Here is a 17070-nt window from a genome sequence, read left to right as displayed (position 1 = left end):
ACTCAGGTTTGTGTGTGTGTCCTTGGTAGCTGTACGCTCGTGTGTTCCGGATCAGTTCAAATGTGAAGATGGAAACTGTATCCTGGGCAGCAGACAGTGTAACGGCGTCAGAGACTGCGCCGATGGATCAGATGAAGTCAACTGCAAAAACCGTATGTGCTCTTTGTGTTTGCAGCTTTACAAATAACTGTTTTTTTTTTTTATTATTATTATCCTGAGGGAATTTTCAAGGTTGTCTTGTTTTCATTAGTTCTTGCTCCAGTAGCATAAAACTGACTTTGACGAGTGACAAGTTTGTTCCTCGTTCTCATTTTAGACTGCTGAAAGAGATTGTTGTCACGATTCGGTTTGAAAAGTCAGCTACTTTTATTAGATGATCTTGAAGGACTGAGAAGAGCTTCAACATGTTGGTGAAGCTCAAAACCCAATATTTTCTCACACATTCAAGCCTGTAGATGGTCTGCAGTCTCGCTTCCTGAAGTTCATATGGAGTTGAAAAGTTGTGACTCCTTAATGTCAACCTTAAAGGAATAGTTGAACAAATTTGGAATTGTGGCTATTTGCAAGAAAGTTGAGTGTGATGAGAAGATCGATACTACACACGTCTTTGTATTGAGTAGGACGATCGATTAGGAAAGTGCCTAGTTTAGCATATGACTGGTCGCAGCGAGCGGCCACTAGCTTGGCTGTTACACATACAGGGGACTGTAAAAGAGAAGTTAAATCTATATGCAATGAAGCATCATGATAGCTTTTAATGTAATTTGATTGTGTGTAAGGAATAAAGAATGTGTAATCTGTAAGCGGGACGTGTAAAATTGTGTGAATCTCTCCACAGTGACCCAGTGTAACGGACCAGAGAAGTTCAAGTGTCGCAGTGGGGAGTGTATCGAGATGAGCAAAGTGTGCAACAAGGCCCGAGACTGTCCCGACTGGAGCGACGAACCCATCAAGGAATGCAGTAAGTAGAGAATAAGAAAATCGAGTTCTTCAAAAAATCAAATTTAACGCTCGTCTAAAGCCAGAAACACTCTACATTTGTCGATTTTTTTTTATTTTTATTTATTTTTTTTTATTTTCAAGGTTCTACAGATTTTTGTCTGTTCTGTGATAAATACACTATTTATTACTACTGCTATACTAGCAATATGTGTGGTTTTGGCCCAAATGTAGCATGTAGACAAAATCTACTGTATACAAAATACCTGGATGGTCCCAATGCATAATGGAGAATTTATTTTCTCAATCAGTGACTGTCTGTCTGCATACAGCGTTCGTTGGTAGTATGTAGTAGGCAGTTCTGAATACGGCCTAGGTCTCCCCAAGTTTGACGAAATGTAGTTATTTTCAGCTGTTTTTTGTAAATGTTAAAGATGTTTTTATAGAACGTTAAATTTATGTAAAAAATGAGCTGATAGTTCATCTGACCGAACTTTTCACTTAAACGATGAGCTGCAGCCTCAGAATCGGAGCAGCAGACATAACTCATGTACGCAAAACCAAAGCTGGTCTTCCCTGCAGTCGGGACTGTCTGCAGCTTCCTGGAGTCTTGTAGTCACAGTAGTGTTATAGGTTTAGGAACACTGTCCCTTGACATTTTAGTTATTTAGGATATTTTCCTTCTGCCTACATTAATAAGGAGAAGAGACTGAAGAGATGCAGAGTGGTGTGCCTTCACAGGAAAAGCCAAACACTAGATGACACTTGACAGATTATTATTAAAATATTTCCCCAGCCTTCCCAACCGAGTGGCAGAACAAATGTAGATTGATCAACGTGTTTGATTTTTGTATGTTACGTTTGCACTAGAATCTTCGTAAATATGAATGATCTTGTAGTTCGAGCTGTGATCAACCCACAGTGTTTGTCTCCTGTAATCTGCAAATGTCACTTTTATCAAGGCTTGTAGAGCTTCCCCAGCTGGCAGCTTTCAATGTCAGCGACATGAAAGTGTTTGAAACTAGAAATATTTGGACTTGAGTTCCCAGAATGCTGATTCTCTACATGCTTTACACAAACCAAAGCGATAAAAGAAGGTCCAACATTTAGATTTCACTGGACAGGTCTCTCAGTCACAAATTGCTTTTCAGTAAGTTCAGATGTCTTTTCCTGTGGGCAGGAAAGTGTCCATACCTAAAATCTTTTAATTTGGGCAAACACGGTAAAACTACATGATGTTCCTCTCTGTTGCACATTGATTTATGCTGATAATATGTGGGTTTTTGTATGAAATCCTGCCTTGTGCAGCTTTAATGAGTCCTGCATTTCAGCGTGAGCGAATGAATAGTGCCTCCTAAATAATTCTCTTTCATGGATCAAAGAACTCGGCAAAAGTGAATATGCTCGCCACAATCTGAATACTAAAGTCGGAGTCTGAATTGTACTACACTTCAATCATAGAAAAAGATTGGCATATCATGTTAATGGTCAATTTAATAGATAAAAGAACTTTTTTCAAGTGTAATGTTGTACCGTTGTTAATGAGCTGGATCATCTTGTTTGAAGTATTGGTGCACTGTCTGCTTTGTTGAATGAGGGAAGGGAACGTGTGTTTTTCCCAGGTTTTATCAAAGAACATGGCCATCAAGAGAAATGGTAGAAGTTTGTAAAGAAATCGAAGAACTCACTGCTACGTTGTCAAAATTAGTTTTTGTTTTGACCTTACAGACCTAACCAGGCACACAAACTAGCATTACAAAATGTAAATTTAAAAAAAAATTATATTTCATGGTTAAAGTAAGCATATTCAACCACAACATCCTGAGTAGTGCCAGTCCAGACTGTGAGCTTTGTTTTTCTCTTGTTGCTTCCTGTCTAAACGGTCGATTCCTGGATGATACCAACAATCTGTTGCCTTTTTTTTATAGCAGTTAACTGATGCGAGTGTGACAGGATTACTATTTAGACTGGAATCTACAGTTTGTGTGCCTTGCTTGCATGATTGAACTGTGCTCTTATAGCTTCAACAAAGCCCTGTTTCCTTCATGTGCTTCAGATCTAAACGAGTGTCTCATGAACAACGGCGGCTGCTCTCACATCTGCAAAGACATGGTGATCGGCTTCGAGTGTGACTGCACGCCGGGACTTCAGCTCATAGACCACAAGACCTGCGGAGGTAGGTGACCTTTACATTCGAGCCATTTGATGAAGTATTTGCATTGGTAAATATTTTTTTTTATTGTATTGTCAGAACACTCCCTTTTTTTTTTTTTTTTTTAAATAGCATTGAGGTTTAAGCTGGCATCAATCGTAAATACACACTGATTAGCTTTGTCTTTTCCAGTTACATTTAGTTTCCTACAGGTTGTAAGTCTATTTGATCATAGACCTGTGATTCAGTGAACCCAGTCTAGTCAGTTTAGTGTAAGCTAAACATTGGCAGCATTTTCAACATTACCATATATTTAGGACTCTGGCTTGTTTTCAGGAGACAAAATAAACCCACCACTTATTGTTGTTCACTGACATACTTTTGTTTCTTGGCAGCCATACGCCTCAATTGTTTCATCATGGGGCTCAACATGAATCTCAAATCGCAATGTCCTTGTCAGGTTATTGTCCTGGATGGTTTGAAAATAAAACCTCAAGACTGGAGAGAGATTGAAGATGGGTTACTGCGTTTGTCTTTCTTAGAAAGCTCTAATCCAACGGGCTAGGTCAGACATACTGTAGGCTGGTGTTGTGACTCGGAGATGTTTGACTTATGGCTGGTCTGTGTTGTTATTGTGTACTTCTGGCCTCTAAAGGGTTCAGTGTGTAATGGGATTGGATGTGTTTATTTTTTTTCTAAAAGTAGCAATCGTCTTGGTTATGTTAGGGAGGTACTGAGCCGACACGGTTTCATTATTGAGCCAATCTTGGCCTCAAGCACCACTTTGGACATTGAGAAATGTGTATAATCCCATCTGGAATGCACCCCACTGGTTGCACAGGCGCTTAATCTACTCCCAGGTAAAAACTACCAAACTCCTGAAAATCAGTGTATTTACATTTGATTGTGATGAGAGCATCTGGCTAAAGAGGATTCTGGCAAAACCTCACCCAGCAATTATAGTTGGGTATAATTTTCACTTTGTGTATCCCAAACTCACATCGGTTTACAATCTCATGCAATAGCAATCCGGGGAAAAGTAATTGTTTAAAAAAATAAAAATGTGTATTTTGTGTTTGTAGCAGAGCAGTGTGCAAACATCTGATTACCCAAATTGAAGCATTGAGCGGGCTTGGTTAATTAAACATGTCCCATACCAGCTGTATTCCCCCTGTGTTCTCTTCCTCATCCCTCCCTCTTCTCTTCGTCTGTCTCTCTGTGTGCAGACATCAATGAGTGTGTGAACCCCGGCATCTGCAGTCAGATCTGCATCAACCTGAAGGGTGGGTACAAGTGTGAATGCCACAACGGCTACCAGATGGATCCGACCACCGGCGTCTGCAAGGCTGTCGGTGAGTCAACAGCCCGGAATACAGTGCAACTCGCTGAAATGTAACAGCTCTCATCTTTTATGATTCACAGTGGGGAAGTATTGAACGGCACCAAATGTTTACTTTTTTTTTCTTTAGGTCTCAGGCTTTTATACTTAATTTCTGCTCAAGAAAACTCAGTGAGCCACACCACATCAGGCTACTGTCAGGCTGTTTGGCTTGACTGAATTTAGAGATAAAAGGCTGTTGCATTGTAGCGTGTTGTAATGAGAGGTGCCGCCAATATTTTGTCCACCCATTTATGTGGGCAGATAAAATATAAAGTGGTTGAACATTTTGACCTTGGCTGTTGTATTAATCCGCATAGATGGGTGAATTCTCTAAATGGGCATTTGAGTGTACAGTATAATGCAGCTTTCTAGTCATGAACACGTAGTAGAAAAAGACCCAATTAACCAAAATGCCTTGGAAAATGATGGGTTGTCATAGAATTGTTGTGCTAATTTACATGACTCACAAGCTCCCAAAGTCTATTTTTGTGTTAAAGGGGTGTTTGTGTTTGTGTTAAACCGATTTTACCTTGTGATAGTTTGGTGGGTAAATAGGACATTCCTAGAACTTCAAAATCCCATTGACACCTCTTTCCTCTGCTAAAAGTTGATGTCAGCTTCTCAATTCCTCCTCATTTGGCACTACCTTCTATCTTTGTAACACCCCAAAATTTACGTAGTCCACTAACTGATCTGAGGTCAGTTAGTCTTCTAAATCTAGGTTGTGCAGATCTCTGCTATTCCATTACAAAATTCACTTCTGAGACTTTTTTATGCGAGAAATCAACTATGTAAAGCTCAAATATGGGCCGTTTCACGAAAGTTGATGGCTAATTGCAAATTTGGTAAGACAATGTCGGACTTTACGAGCGCCACAATCTGCTGGGACAGGTGGCGGCAGTTGGCCGGGTTTGCTGCCTTCCCTGTCGGCCTCTCCCCTTCAGTGTGTGTGTGTGTGTGTGTGTGTGTGTGTGTGTGTGTGTGTGTGTGTGTGTGTGTGTGTGTGTGTGTGTGTGTGTGTGTGTGTGTGTGTGTGTGTGTGTGTGTGTGTGTGTGTGTGTGTGTGTGTGTGTGACCAATCAGCGCGCAGCTCATCTAAATATTCATGAGCATACCATATTTGGAAGAAAAGCGGTCGTTCCAAATAGAGCCATTACACAGGGATGCATAAGGGCCAAACCAATGTTACATACCCTATTAGGAGACCTTAAGGAACACTGTGAAATACCCTATATCAGGGGTGTCAAACTCAACTTCACTTAGGGCCACACTGGAAAAAGAGAATCTCACAAAGGGCCAGACATGTAGAGTTTATTGACATGCTTTTATTTCATAGAAAAAGTAAAATATCTTTGACTCAATCATTGCATGTATCATAGTCTTCTCACTTACAGTTTGGTCCACATAAAGCCCTGAAAAAGTGAGCAAAAAAGTTCCAAAGTCGTCCTGGAATTTGGCAAATCGAGCCAAACAATGATTACATTTTCTAAGTAGGCTACCACACAGCTGACCCACAACAAGCTCTTTCACAGCCTCAATATGTAAACTCTCTGGTTCTGGGGGAATTTCTGTGTCTCAAAGTCTGCAAATTTGCCAAATTCTGCTTTGAGTGTTGTGTAATTGCAAGTTGAAAAACAGTTTCCCATGTTTTTGGTTTGGCGCACGACTAGGTGGGCCAAAATATATTGTGAACCTAAATTGATATGCGGGCCGGATCAGACTGTGCGATGGGCCGGATTTGGCCGGCGGGGCTTGAGTTTGACACGTGCCCTATATAATCATTCTATCACCCCTTTAAGATTAAATTACAGCTCTGGTCAGAGATGAAGTAAAGTTTAAATAGTGGTGGGTCGTCTTTCAGCTCAATACTTAAACAGGCTCCTTGAAATGAAAATCCAGTTTTTCTGAATCTGCCAAAATTCTGATTTCAGTGCTATTTTTAACCTACCTGGCAGGTTGAACCACTGTCCGTATGGACACTGAAATCAGTTTTTTACCTGAGAATTAATGGATACAATCATAAAAAGCAGCTTTGTAAACATGGGCAAGTACATAAGTAAAGTGAACAGAAAGTCACACTTGTACAGCTAGAGCTGGGTAAGTTAAAACAAAAGATGCCAGAAGAATCTTAATTTGTTTTATAAAAAAAAAAAAAAAAAAAAACTTAAACTATCCATTAAAGTTATCAATAAATGATAACCATTCAAATATCAGAGGCTCGAGGTGGGGATGCCATTCTCTAGTCTGGTGATCACATGCAGTCTGATTGTTTCTGCAGTAAAAGGACTTTATTGTGTTGCCAGTTGACAAAGACCATCATTGTATCCTTGAGCCTGAAAGTTGTTTTTTTCCTATTGATTTGTCCTTGATCCAATCCTATAAACTTATTTACAACATAATTCCTCTTCTATCACACTATATTAATATTCAGACATTGGGTTGCTCTGTTCAGATTCTGAGTGACATAAAGACTCAAAAAGAAGAGCCCACTCTCTTTAACAAAGTGTTGACCATTTGATAAAACCTTTTTTTTTTAAGTTTTGAAATGGTCCAGCATCAGCAGGTGGAACCGAGCAACCTGATGTACAGTGTGAAGATGTGAGCTATAAACCAAGCCTTCCCTGTCCTCAGGTAAGGAGCCCTCCCTGATCTTCACCAACCGCCGTGACATCCGTCGCCTGGGTCTGGAGAGGAAGGAGTACACTCAGATTGTGGAGCAGCAGAGGAACACAGTGGCTCTGGATGCCGACTTTAACCAGCAGCTGATCTTCTGGGCTGACGTGGGCCAGAGGGCCATTTATAGGTAGATTACACACACCACACGGGAGCATGTGAAGGAACACCACTAACACGGAGTCTCCTCTGATTTGACATTTCAATCAGACGATTCCACTTTGTCATTCAAGTAGATTTTCACGTTTTCTAACATGATAGAAACATGGTGGCTGCATGAAAGCAGTGACACATAATTGTCAGTATAAAGACCGGTTAGCTCCTGAGCAACTTCAAAACAACTCAGTGATCATTCTTTCAAAGTGCATCTAACCTTGGCGTCCCTTTTTTTAACTTGAAACAAAACCATGTAGCTGTCTTGTAGCCATACTAGTGGTGTGGTTCCACAGATGTCAATTTTGTTAGTTGAAAAGTGCATCGCTAAGTTCAGAGTAAAAACTCTCTGGACGGGTCACTATGATGTTGAGTACATGCCCGTGCTTCCCACAGCATGAATCCTGATTTTATTTTTAGCCATGCTAGCGGCATGGCTCTCGGGATGGCAATGTTGGTCAGGTGGTCCACCGATTTGGTCCAGCCTGAAATAACTACTGGATGGATTAAGATGCTATTTTTAAATCCGTTGTCTGCAGAGAGATTCCTACTGGCCTTGGTGATCCCCTGACATTTCCTGTAATGCCACCAGCAGGTCTCAACATATTTTAGAGCTTGTCATGAAATTTGGTACACGCAGCTGTGGCCCCCTCAGGAGGATTTGTAATCACTTTGGTAATCCCCCTGACTTTTCATCTAGTGCCATCATCGGGTCATTTTAAATTGCCAAATACCAGCAAAACTGAAATTACCATCGTCCTCAGCTGGACTCTGTTTAGTGCTGATTAGCAAATGTTAGCATGCTAATGTTTTAAACGTTAGTGAGTTTAAACCTTAATGTTAGCATTAAGCTAAAGTCTGGGTATATTTATCTGAACCACTAACTTTGCCTGAAGTAAGGCATCCATATTTGCCTGAGATTTACAGGAGTTTGCTGTTGTGATAGCAAAGTTAGACATATCCAACTTTTTTCATATCAGACTTTTTGAGGCAAGATTGGTTAAGACTTTGCCCTGCATTGTTTTCTGAAAAAATGTTAGTTAAACTAATGTGGCCATGTGAAGATTCAACTGATTCATGTTTGTCGGTCTTGATAGATGATATGAATCTAAAATTTTAGTGACATGGTCTGCGCTTTTTTTAATCTTTTTTTCTCCTCAGCACTGTGCTGGACAAACGAGGGGAAGTCGGCATCCACAGCAAAGTGATAGACAACATCCAGACTCCTGTGGGAATCGCCGTGGACTGGATCTATAAGCACTTGTACTGGTCTGATCTCGGCACCAAAACCATTTCTGTAGCCAACTTCAACGGAACCAAGCAGAAAGTTCTGTTCAACAGAGGCCTCAAAGAACCGGCATCCATCGCTGTAGATCCGCTGTCTGGGTGGGTGGAAAGCTCGTTTTGATTTCAGGTGAAAACCTTTAATTTCCATCTGACAATGTGTGTGTGTGTGTGTGTGTGTGTCCTGTAGGTTCCTGTACTGGTCTGACTGGGGCGAGCCAGCCAAGATTGAGAAATCTGGTATGAACGGAGTGGACAGACAGGTTCTAGTGGCGACGGATATCCAGTGGCCTAATGGAATCTCCCTGGGTAGGATCTCGCACACACGCACACACTCTGTTAGTTTTTCCTTCTTCTTGTCTTTCAGCTTATACACAAACACATTTTGTTGCGGTGTTTACATTTAATCTGCCAATTAAATGTTGTGCCTGTTCCTGAAATAAAAGTTTTTTCTTTTTATTCAACACCTGACCAGATCATATTTTATAATGAAATTCTCTCCTTTGTTCGGTCTCTTTTCTCTTCCTGTGCTTGCATCCCCCACACCGTAGAAAAGCCATTGATTTGTCCTTAATGAAATGTTGTATTGATTTCAATTTCTTTTCTCTCCTTGTCTCATCCTGCCATGCTTCATCTTCTTTCTGTACTCTTCTGCATTCTTTCATCCCCCTATTCCTTAACTCCCTGTTCTCATTTCTTCTGTCAACACTTTTATTCTTCTCCCTTGTATCACTCCTTTCCTTTGTTCCCATTTATTATCCATTCTTCTGTTATTTCTTCCATCTCCATTTCTCACCTCTTCTCATCCCCCAGATCTGATCAAAGGCCGGTTGTACTGGGTTGACTCTAAGCTGCACATGCTCTGTAGTGTTGACCTGAACGGAGACAACCGGAAGAAAATACTCCAGTCTCCGGACTACCTGGCTCATCCCTTCGCTCTCACAGTTTTTGAGGTACTGCTGCTGTTATATTCTCATTTTCACACACAACTCTTCATTTTTTATTTTTTTTTCTGACCAACTAAAGGTGGCTCACAGGTTATGATTGTCACTAAGTCTTGACTCATTGAAACAAGTTGGACGGAAACCGCAGTCTGGGTCAGTTGGTGTTGACAGTCTGGAGATAAAATCGTTTAGGGGTCGTCTAGTCTCGCATTGCAAGACCTTCCTCCGCAGCACTGCGGAGAAAAACAAGCTCGGTTTTATTGGCATTTCTTTAAACCAATCCCAATCGTCTTGGGCTGGGCTAAGCGCTGGACAGAACATGTGTACGTTCTAAAGTTTTAAGTCGTACAACAGAAAACTCAGATTGGACAGATAGTCTAGCTAGCTGTCTGGATTTACCCTGCAGAGATCGGAGGAGCAGTTAACCATAGTCCTCACAAATCCACCGGAGGTTAGAATTCCAACACAAAGAAAGCAGAAAGTGACGGACATCCGGACGAAAATGAGGGACATCCGGCGTCACTGGACAAATGAATCGTCGTCAATATAGACAAGGGGTTGTGTAATTGTCTTCTGATCATTATAATTATTGTATTTGTTTCTTTTACGACAGGAATCGGGACCCCCAACGTATGTAAAACAAAACTAATTAACGGTAGCCCTGATCGAGGACCATCATTCTATGTCTATAGTCCCATGGCCTGTCCTGAATCGGGGCTGAGCTAAATTTTTGTGCAGATTCACAGCTCACTTTGAGTTCACCTCACTTTCGTGTTTACCGTCCTCCCTCCCCCTTTTAATCCAAAATGTTGTTTTCCGTTCGTATCTTTTCTGCAGAGATTGCAGTATAATTAAGCACGGCAAACTTTTTGGATTAATTAGTTTGTGTTGGTGCGCTCATAGTCAAAATGTATTTTGCTGGCTGCCTTGCAAATGTGACGATAATCAGTCTATGGGTTGTCCGTTGAGTGTCTGCATTTACTCCAATATGTGCTCCTTTCTGTTGATGGAAAATTTAAAACATTAAAGGTCCCATGACATGGTGCTCTTTGGATGCTTTTATATAGACCTTAGTGGTCCCCTAATACTGTATCTGAAGTCTTTTATATAGACCTTAGTGGTCTCCTAATACTGTATCTGAAGTCTTTTATATAGACCTTAGTGGTCTCCTAATACTGTATCTGAAGTCTCTTTTATATAGACCTTAGTGGTCCCCTAATACTGTATCTGAAGTCTCTTTTATATAGACCTTAGTGGTCTCCTAATACTGTATCTGAAGTCTCTTTTATATAGACCTTAGTGGTCACCTAATACTGTATCTGAAGTCTCTTTTATATAGACCTTAGTGGTCTCCTAATACTGTATCTGAAGTCTCTTTCCTGAAATTCAGCCATGGTGCAGAATTACAGCCACTAGAGCCAGTCCCACAATGAGCTTTCCTTAGGATGTGCCATTTCTGTGTCTGTAGCTATTGAGGAGGAGAGAGGGGGGGGGGCAAGGTGGAGGGTGGGGGTGTGGCCTTGACCAACTGCCACTTTGCTCATTTGAAAGCCATGATGTCTCTCTCTCATGGGTGGGCCAAATTCTCTGGGTGGGCAAAGCAGAGAAAGGGGAGGTAACCTTGCTCCTTATGACCTCATAAGGAGAAGATTCCTGATTGGTCCATCTGAGCTTTCATTTTCTCAAAGGCAGAGCAGGATACCCAGGGCTCGGTTTACACCTATCACCATTTCTAGCCACTGGGGGACCATAGGCAGACTGGGGGAATGTGTATTAATGTTTAAAAAAAACTCATAAAGTTAGTTAATAAAGTTGAAGTATGTTTAGTTTGTCAGCTGTTTTCTAGTGAGGGGATTAATTCATGGAAAGCAAGTACGCTTGGTGGATCGCTAGCCTGATGTCGTCCTACTCAGATTCTAGTCAGAATAGGAGTCTGATACTGCTCCATTGGGCTGTGATTATGGGGCATGTTTCAACCAAACCTGGAAAGAAAATGCCTCTGCGCTCAATTGGATAGACCTACAACCAATCAGAGCAACGGAGTATGTGACGTGTGATAAATTAAACTTTGCCGTATCCCGTAGGAAGGACTGCAAAAACATCTTTCGACAAATGCCTTGATTGCGGTACTCTGTTCCTCTTTTTAAATGAATGCGCTGTCGATATCTTCTATAACTGACACAATGGCGGAATCTCCACACCTCAATTCTCCAGCAGCAGCCATCTTTGTTGTAAACCAATTCAACCCAAGCACTCTTTGGTGACGTGGTTGATTACGTTACTGTTGATAATCTGTCCATCGTATAAAGCCCGCCCTGACAATTTGATTGGTCCAAACAGCTCTGGTTCGAGCATAGTTGCTCCACAACGGATCAAGTCCAGACCGTACTTCCCGACCTCAAATGTTGTGGGCGGGGCTAAGTTCGGCTGGCATCCAGGCTAGTGGATCACTCCTTGTATCTGAAAACTATAGTTTTTTAATATCAAGTATCAACAATGATATCTGCTGGTTAAAACCTGTAGTCTTCTTATAGTATATGCATGTATAGGTCTTTCTTACATGTGATCTATCTGGATTATAGAATCATGGACATGTGGCTCTCTCGCGGTCTCTCTCACCTACACCCACTCACTCAACTGCTAACTCGCTCTCACTCAGACGGATGACATTTATTCACATGCAGACGCTTGTGCTTAAGATGCAGCTCATGTCTGAACACTGCCTAGTGCACAATGGGCCTCATTCACCAATATCTTCCTAAGTTTTCTCTTAAATATGTTCTTAAGAAAGTTCCTAAGAAAAGTCTACGCTGGATTCATGACGTGTTCTTAAACAGCAGAATTGTTCGCATCGGTGTTCTTAGGATTGATGAATCCCACGTCTTCGTAACTGAAAGCGCGTGCCAGTTGTTCCTAATTAGCATAAGAAAACGCCCCGCAAATTCCCATATAAGGACATGACACTTCCTGTGCACCTCCAGGAAGACAGGTTTTCGGAGATTGTTGGAGCCGCGGTGGAGGAAGTACTGAATCTCAGTACTTAAATAAAAGTACAAATAACCAGAGACATATTTACTTTAGTAAAAGTAGAAGGTGTCCACTACCACAAACAAGGCCTGGCTTTTAAAAAAAGTTCTCATCCTAACCAGCATAAAACGGAAATGTGTTGTTAGAATCGGAATGCGGTTGGTTTTATTCATGGATGTATTTTATTTTCTTTAACCATGCAAGTAAGCAAATAAAGTGTGTGAAGCAGCGCAAATGGGGGGATGTGAAGAGGTCCAGCCAAATAAATAAGATATGAACGCGTCTTACGCAGCCTGGCGGAGGAGTAAACGACGCTGTGGAGAGAAATAGATATAGCAACTTTGATTTAAAAACGGGAATAATAAAAACAAACGTTTTCATTTTCACTTTTACCGGGGCTGTATTACCGAGGGTCAGCGGCGCTGTGCCCGGGCTCTGGAGCACCGGAGCCGGCTTGGATCAGCGGTGCCCCATATATACAGTATCTACGGCAACCAAACTTCACTGGTGAGACAAACGTGTGATGGTCAGGAAGACGTTTTGGCAGGGGGGAAACTGATCAGAAAATGTAACGGAACATTGTAGAAATGTAGTGGAGTAGAAAGTATAGATAATTGCTGCAAAATGTAACAAAGTAAAAGTCAAAAGTAGGCTATGCACTATTGAGTCTATAAGTAAAGTACAGATACGTGAAAAATTTACTTAAGTACAGTTAGGACGAATTTGTTACATTCTACCACTGCATTTTGGCCCTATAAATAGCGATCAATCACCAAATAACGCAAGATTTAATCAGTTTAATTGCTGATGTAAATTGCAGTGTTAGTGTTTTTTTTGCATACTATATTTTTTTCAACAAATTATCAGAATTGCATTACAATACAATACTATCATTGTAAACGACTGTAGAATTAAATAAAATGCAGTAAGCAATCATTTGGAGCAAATTGCCATCACTCAAATGTGCGTAAGAGTGCTTTTCAGTGTTCGTACATTTTGTTCTTAGCTAAGAACAAATCCAAGTTAAGAAAACATTAGTGAATGCCAGAATCTTCGTTAAAAAGTTCTTAAGAAGGGTTTAAGAACACATTTCTTCGTAAGAACGGTTGGTGAATGAGGCCCATTGTTACGGTTTATGGTTGTAACAATTAGTAACTGTTAAAGCCATTTTTGCGTCTTACTCTTTCCAGATGATAGAAGTGTGATCTAACTAATGAGTCCATGAAGCGTTTAAGGTTCAGTGCTCTCATCTCATGCAGCATTGGCGCTGCTTCATGGGAAAAATCCTCTGCTCCTCAGGAAGTTCCGTGTTTTTGGTGATAAACCTGAGAAGAACAGGATTAACGTGTTAACATGAGCAGTGAAAGCCGCCAAGGCTGAAGAGACCAAAACGGAGCGCAATCTCAATCGGCAGAAAATCCAAGTGGAGACGTGGATTTGACCGACAGGTGGTCCCTGCAACGTACGCAGTGCAGGAACACCACACACATGGTCCTGGCACACAGTTGGCTGAATTTGTGATGTAGTCTTTCCATCCCCATCTACCATCTGACCGAACATCCGACTCAAATATTTTTGAAAGGACCTTTTTTTTTTTTTTTTTTTTTTTTAAAGACAATATTGGTGAAACTCTGCTCAATCTCCTCCTCACTCTGTTGTTCAGATAGGAAATATAATTTGCAGGGAAAAGGCTATGCGAGTTAGTGGAAGATCAATATCTTTGAAAGTATTTATTACTGAAGAAAGATTTGATTATATTGTATTTGCATAATATAATAAATACCACTGAAACTTCTTGTTTCTGACTAGGTTGCAGTTGTCTATCAAAATTTTTTATCGGAATACTTCAAACTGCTACAAGTTACCACGGCAACAATACTTTTGATTTTAAAGCATGGTCACACATGCGTGAATGCAGGCGAGTGACCATTGCCTGCCGAGGCAATACTTGTGCTGAATGTGGGCAATGCCGGATGTGACGCACCATTCATGTTCAGCATGAAAAAGCATAAGAAAATGACTATCTGACGAAATAAATCTTAGTTGACTTAAGACCAAAATGGCCAATTACTCAATTAATTTAGAGGGGGCAGCCCTAGTGCACTTTATCCTTGTCTGTTAATTTTTTTCTATAGAGACGGCTTCAGCATTGTGGTTACTCAAGCTTTTAGCTATTAATTGGAATGTAAGCTGTATTTTTTATTTTTTATTTTTTTCTGTCCTCTCTCCAGGATAGAGTCTTCTGGACGGATGGCGAAAAACAAGCAATCTTTGGCGCAAACAAGTTCTCGGGCTCGGACGTGGTGACGCTGGCCAGCAACCTGAATGACCCCCAGGACATCATAGTGTACCATGAGCTGATCCAGCTGTCGGGTAAGAAGCTGCTGGGACGGGAAGCGAGCAGAGAGGCGAGAGGAAAGGATGGACGTTGTTGTGGAATGGTTGTTGAGCCAGAAAATCCTATTCATCAGTCCCGTAGGCTAAGTGACATCACCGCAACCTCAAGTGATAGCTGACGTTGCAGACTTTTTTTTTTTAACAGTAGCTGCAGTTACTTAATGAAGGTTAATGGAGAGAGTTAATCAGAAATGACTGTAATTACACATGATTCAGGTACAGGGAGTACTAATGAGGATTATCATTTTAGCTTTAATCATGCAGCCATAATTTACACAGGTCTACTAGCCACTGATTTATGGAAGGAAAGGGCAAATGGTTTTTTGCTTTGTGACAAAACAATGTTGTCCGCTAGCTATCAGTTGGAGTTTGCTGATTTAAACTTGAAAGTTCAACTTTTAAGCTTTGAGTTTTAGCATTTACAATTTCATACCAACTGAGCAAAAAGGCTATGTGATACAATTGAACACAAGCTACTAAGTGGACCTTTTTAATTGCGACTGCTGTTTCCAAGGTTAAAGTGAACTTTCAAACCCGGCTTCTTTCTTACACATTTCAATTTTGAGCTCTTTCCTCTGCCATTGAAATCTTCTTGTTTCACTTTGTTTTTCTTTATTTTGGATAGCAACAGCGCGTGGTGGTCTAGACCCGATCACACATCTTAAAGTCCTGCATGTCTGTCTGACTGCCCAGATTTAAAAAAAAATGTATGTGTAAACAAATATGTGACAAACAAAGCAAAAGAGGTTGGCGAAGACGTTCTCGTGCATTGTGAGAGATTAGCTTGCTCAGCACTGACTTAACACTAGCACCTCTGGGCATTTTAGGCATACGCTAACCGGCAAGTCCGCCGCCCGACAGCATCTGCATCTTTTTGTTATTGCTGATGGGCTATCAACACATCGACCCTCTCCATCTCTGTAGCGCTGCATTAATCTCTATCGAAGCAAAAACGCACGCAGCCCCTCGCACACTATTCATAGCCAGATAGCTGATGTAACAGCCGACAACTGCTGTATTCTCAGCAGTGTACAGTAATGTGTTCGATTTAACTACATGTACAGGCTCATCTATTGATTCGGCATGGCCCTTTTTTTTTTTTTTTTTTTTCGTCTAGCCGTCACACATCCAGGTAGCAGGGATAGAAATTATTTTTTTTGTTCACCTGCTATTGTGGCTGGTGGATTCCAAAATCTACCAGCCACTTTCTTTGCTGCGTTGATGTGAAAAATAATACAACCACATCTACAATACTCAAAGGGGAGACCGAAATCTACATGTGACGCCGCCTTCACATTGGCACAGTAGATATGGCTGCGAAATGACCGGAAGCCATTTATTTCCTATGGAGATTCGCAGACCCCATGCGAATGGGTCCGAACAAGTGCGGTGTGAAAAGAATCGTGTCCGTTGGTCATCATGACGCGTTAAAAAAATGTAACTCTTACGACCGGTGTTACACCGTAAGCTGTGACCCATCAGGAAGTGTGACCGCAGAGGGCGCTGTTGCACATCGTCTGCTCGTGTGTGCTAGACAATGGAGGGCGAAGAAGAGCGCGTACGCAAACGGAGTAAACATTAATACATTACGTCCACGGATGCGAGCTGTATGATTGTATTGTAGTGTATGACCCCACTGTAACTGCTTAATAAATGAGTCAAACTTCAAAATATTGTTTGGGGTTGTTATATCATGTCTTCACATTACTCTGGACACATATTTTCTTATTTGGAGTCATCACAGAGCCAGTATCTCAGAGGTCACCATATATGACAAGTAGAGGTGGAAAGTAACTAAATACATTTACTCACGTTACTGTATTGAGTAGTTTTTTTTGTGTATATTTAAGTAGTTTTTAAAATCGGTATTTTAAAATGTACTTGATTACATTTTGAGTGAAGGATTGTATTTCGCTACATTATAAATCCCATCCGTTACGGAGTAAAAAAAAAAACGAAAGGAAGAAAAAACATCGAGCCCTGAACCTCTGAGATACTGGCTCTGTGATGACTCCAAATAAGAAAATATGGGTCCAGATTAGTGTGAAGACATGATATAACAACACCAGAAAATATTATGAAGTTTGACTCCTTAATTAAGCAGTTACAGTAAGGTCACA

At 41.0% G+C, this 17070-nt stretch overlaps 1 protein-coding gene across 3 annotated transcripts in view; it reads left to right on the top strand.

Moving 5' to 3' along the window:
* The window catches only part of vldlr (very low density lipoprotein receptor), a 69008-nt gene that overhangs the window by 39556 nt on the left and 12382 nt on the right, over positions 1-17070 (top strand). For all 3 annotated transcript variants that reach the window (XM_039779920.1, XM_039779922.1, XM_039779921.1), the window contains exons 7-15: positions 30-152; positions 839-961; positions 2996-3115; positions 4318-4443; positions 7104-7275; positions 8460-8684; positions 8773-8891; positions 9396-9535; positions 14785-14926. In XM_039779920.1, coding sequence (XP_039635854.1) covers positions 30-152; positions 839-961; positions 2996-3115; positions 4318-4443; positions 7104-7275; positions 8460-8684; positions 8773-8891; positions 9396-9535; positions 14785-14926 — 1290 coding nt within the window. The remainder of the gene's footprint in view (positions 1-29; positions 153-838; positions 962-2995; positions 3116-4317; positions 4444-7103; positions 7276-8459; positions 8685-8772; positions 8892-9395; positions 9536-14784; positions 14927-17070) is intronic.

The sequence above is a fragment of the Perca fluviatilis genome, chromosome 17 (genome assembly GCF_010015445.1).
Source record: "Perca fluviatilis chromosome 17, GENO_Pfluv_1.0, whole genome shotgun sequence".
Classification (NCBI taxonomy): domain Eukaryota; kingdom Metazoa; phylum Chordata; class Actinopteri; order Perciformes; family Percidae; genus Perca; species Perca fluviatilis.
Note: the sequence above shows the minus strand (reverse complement) of the source record. Positions and strands in the feature narration are given on the sequence as shown.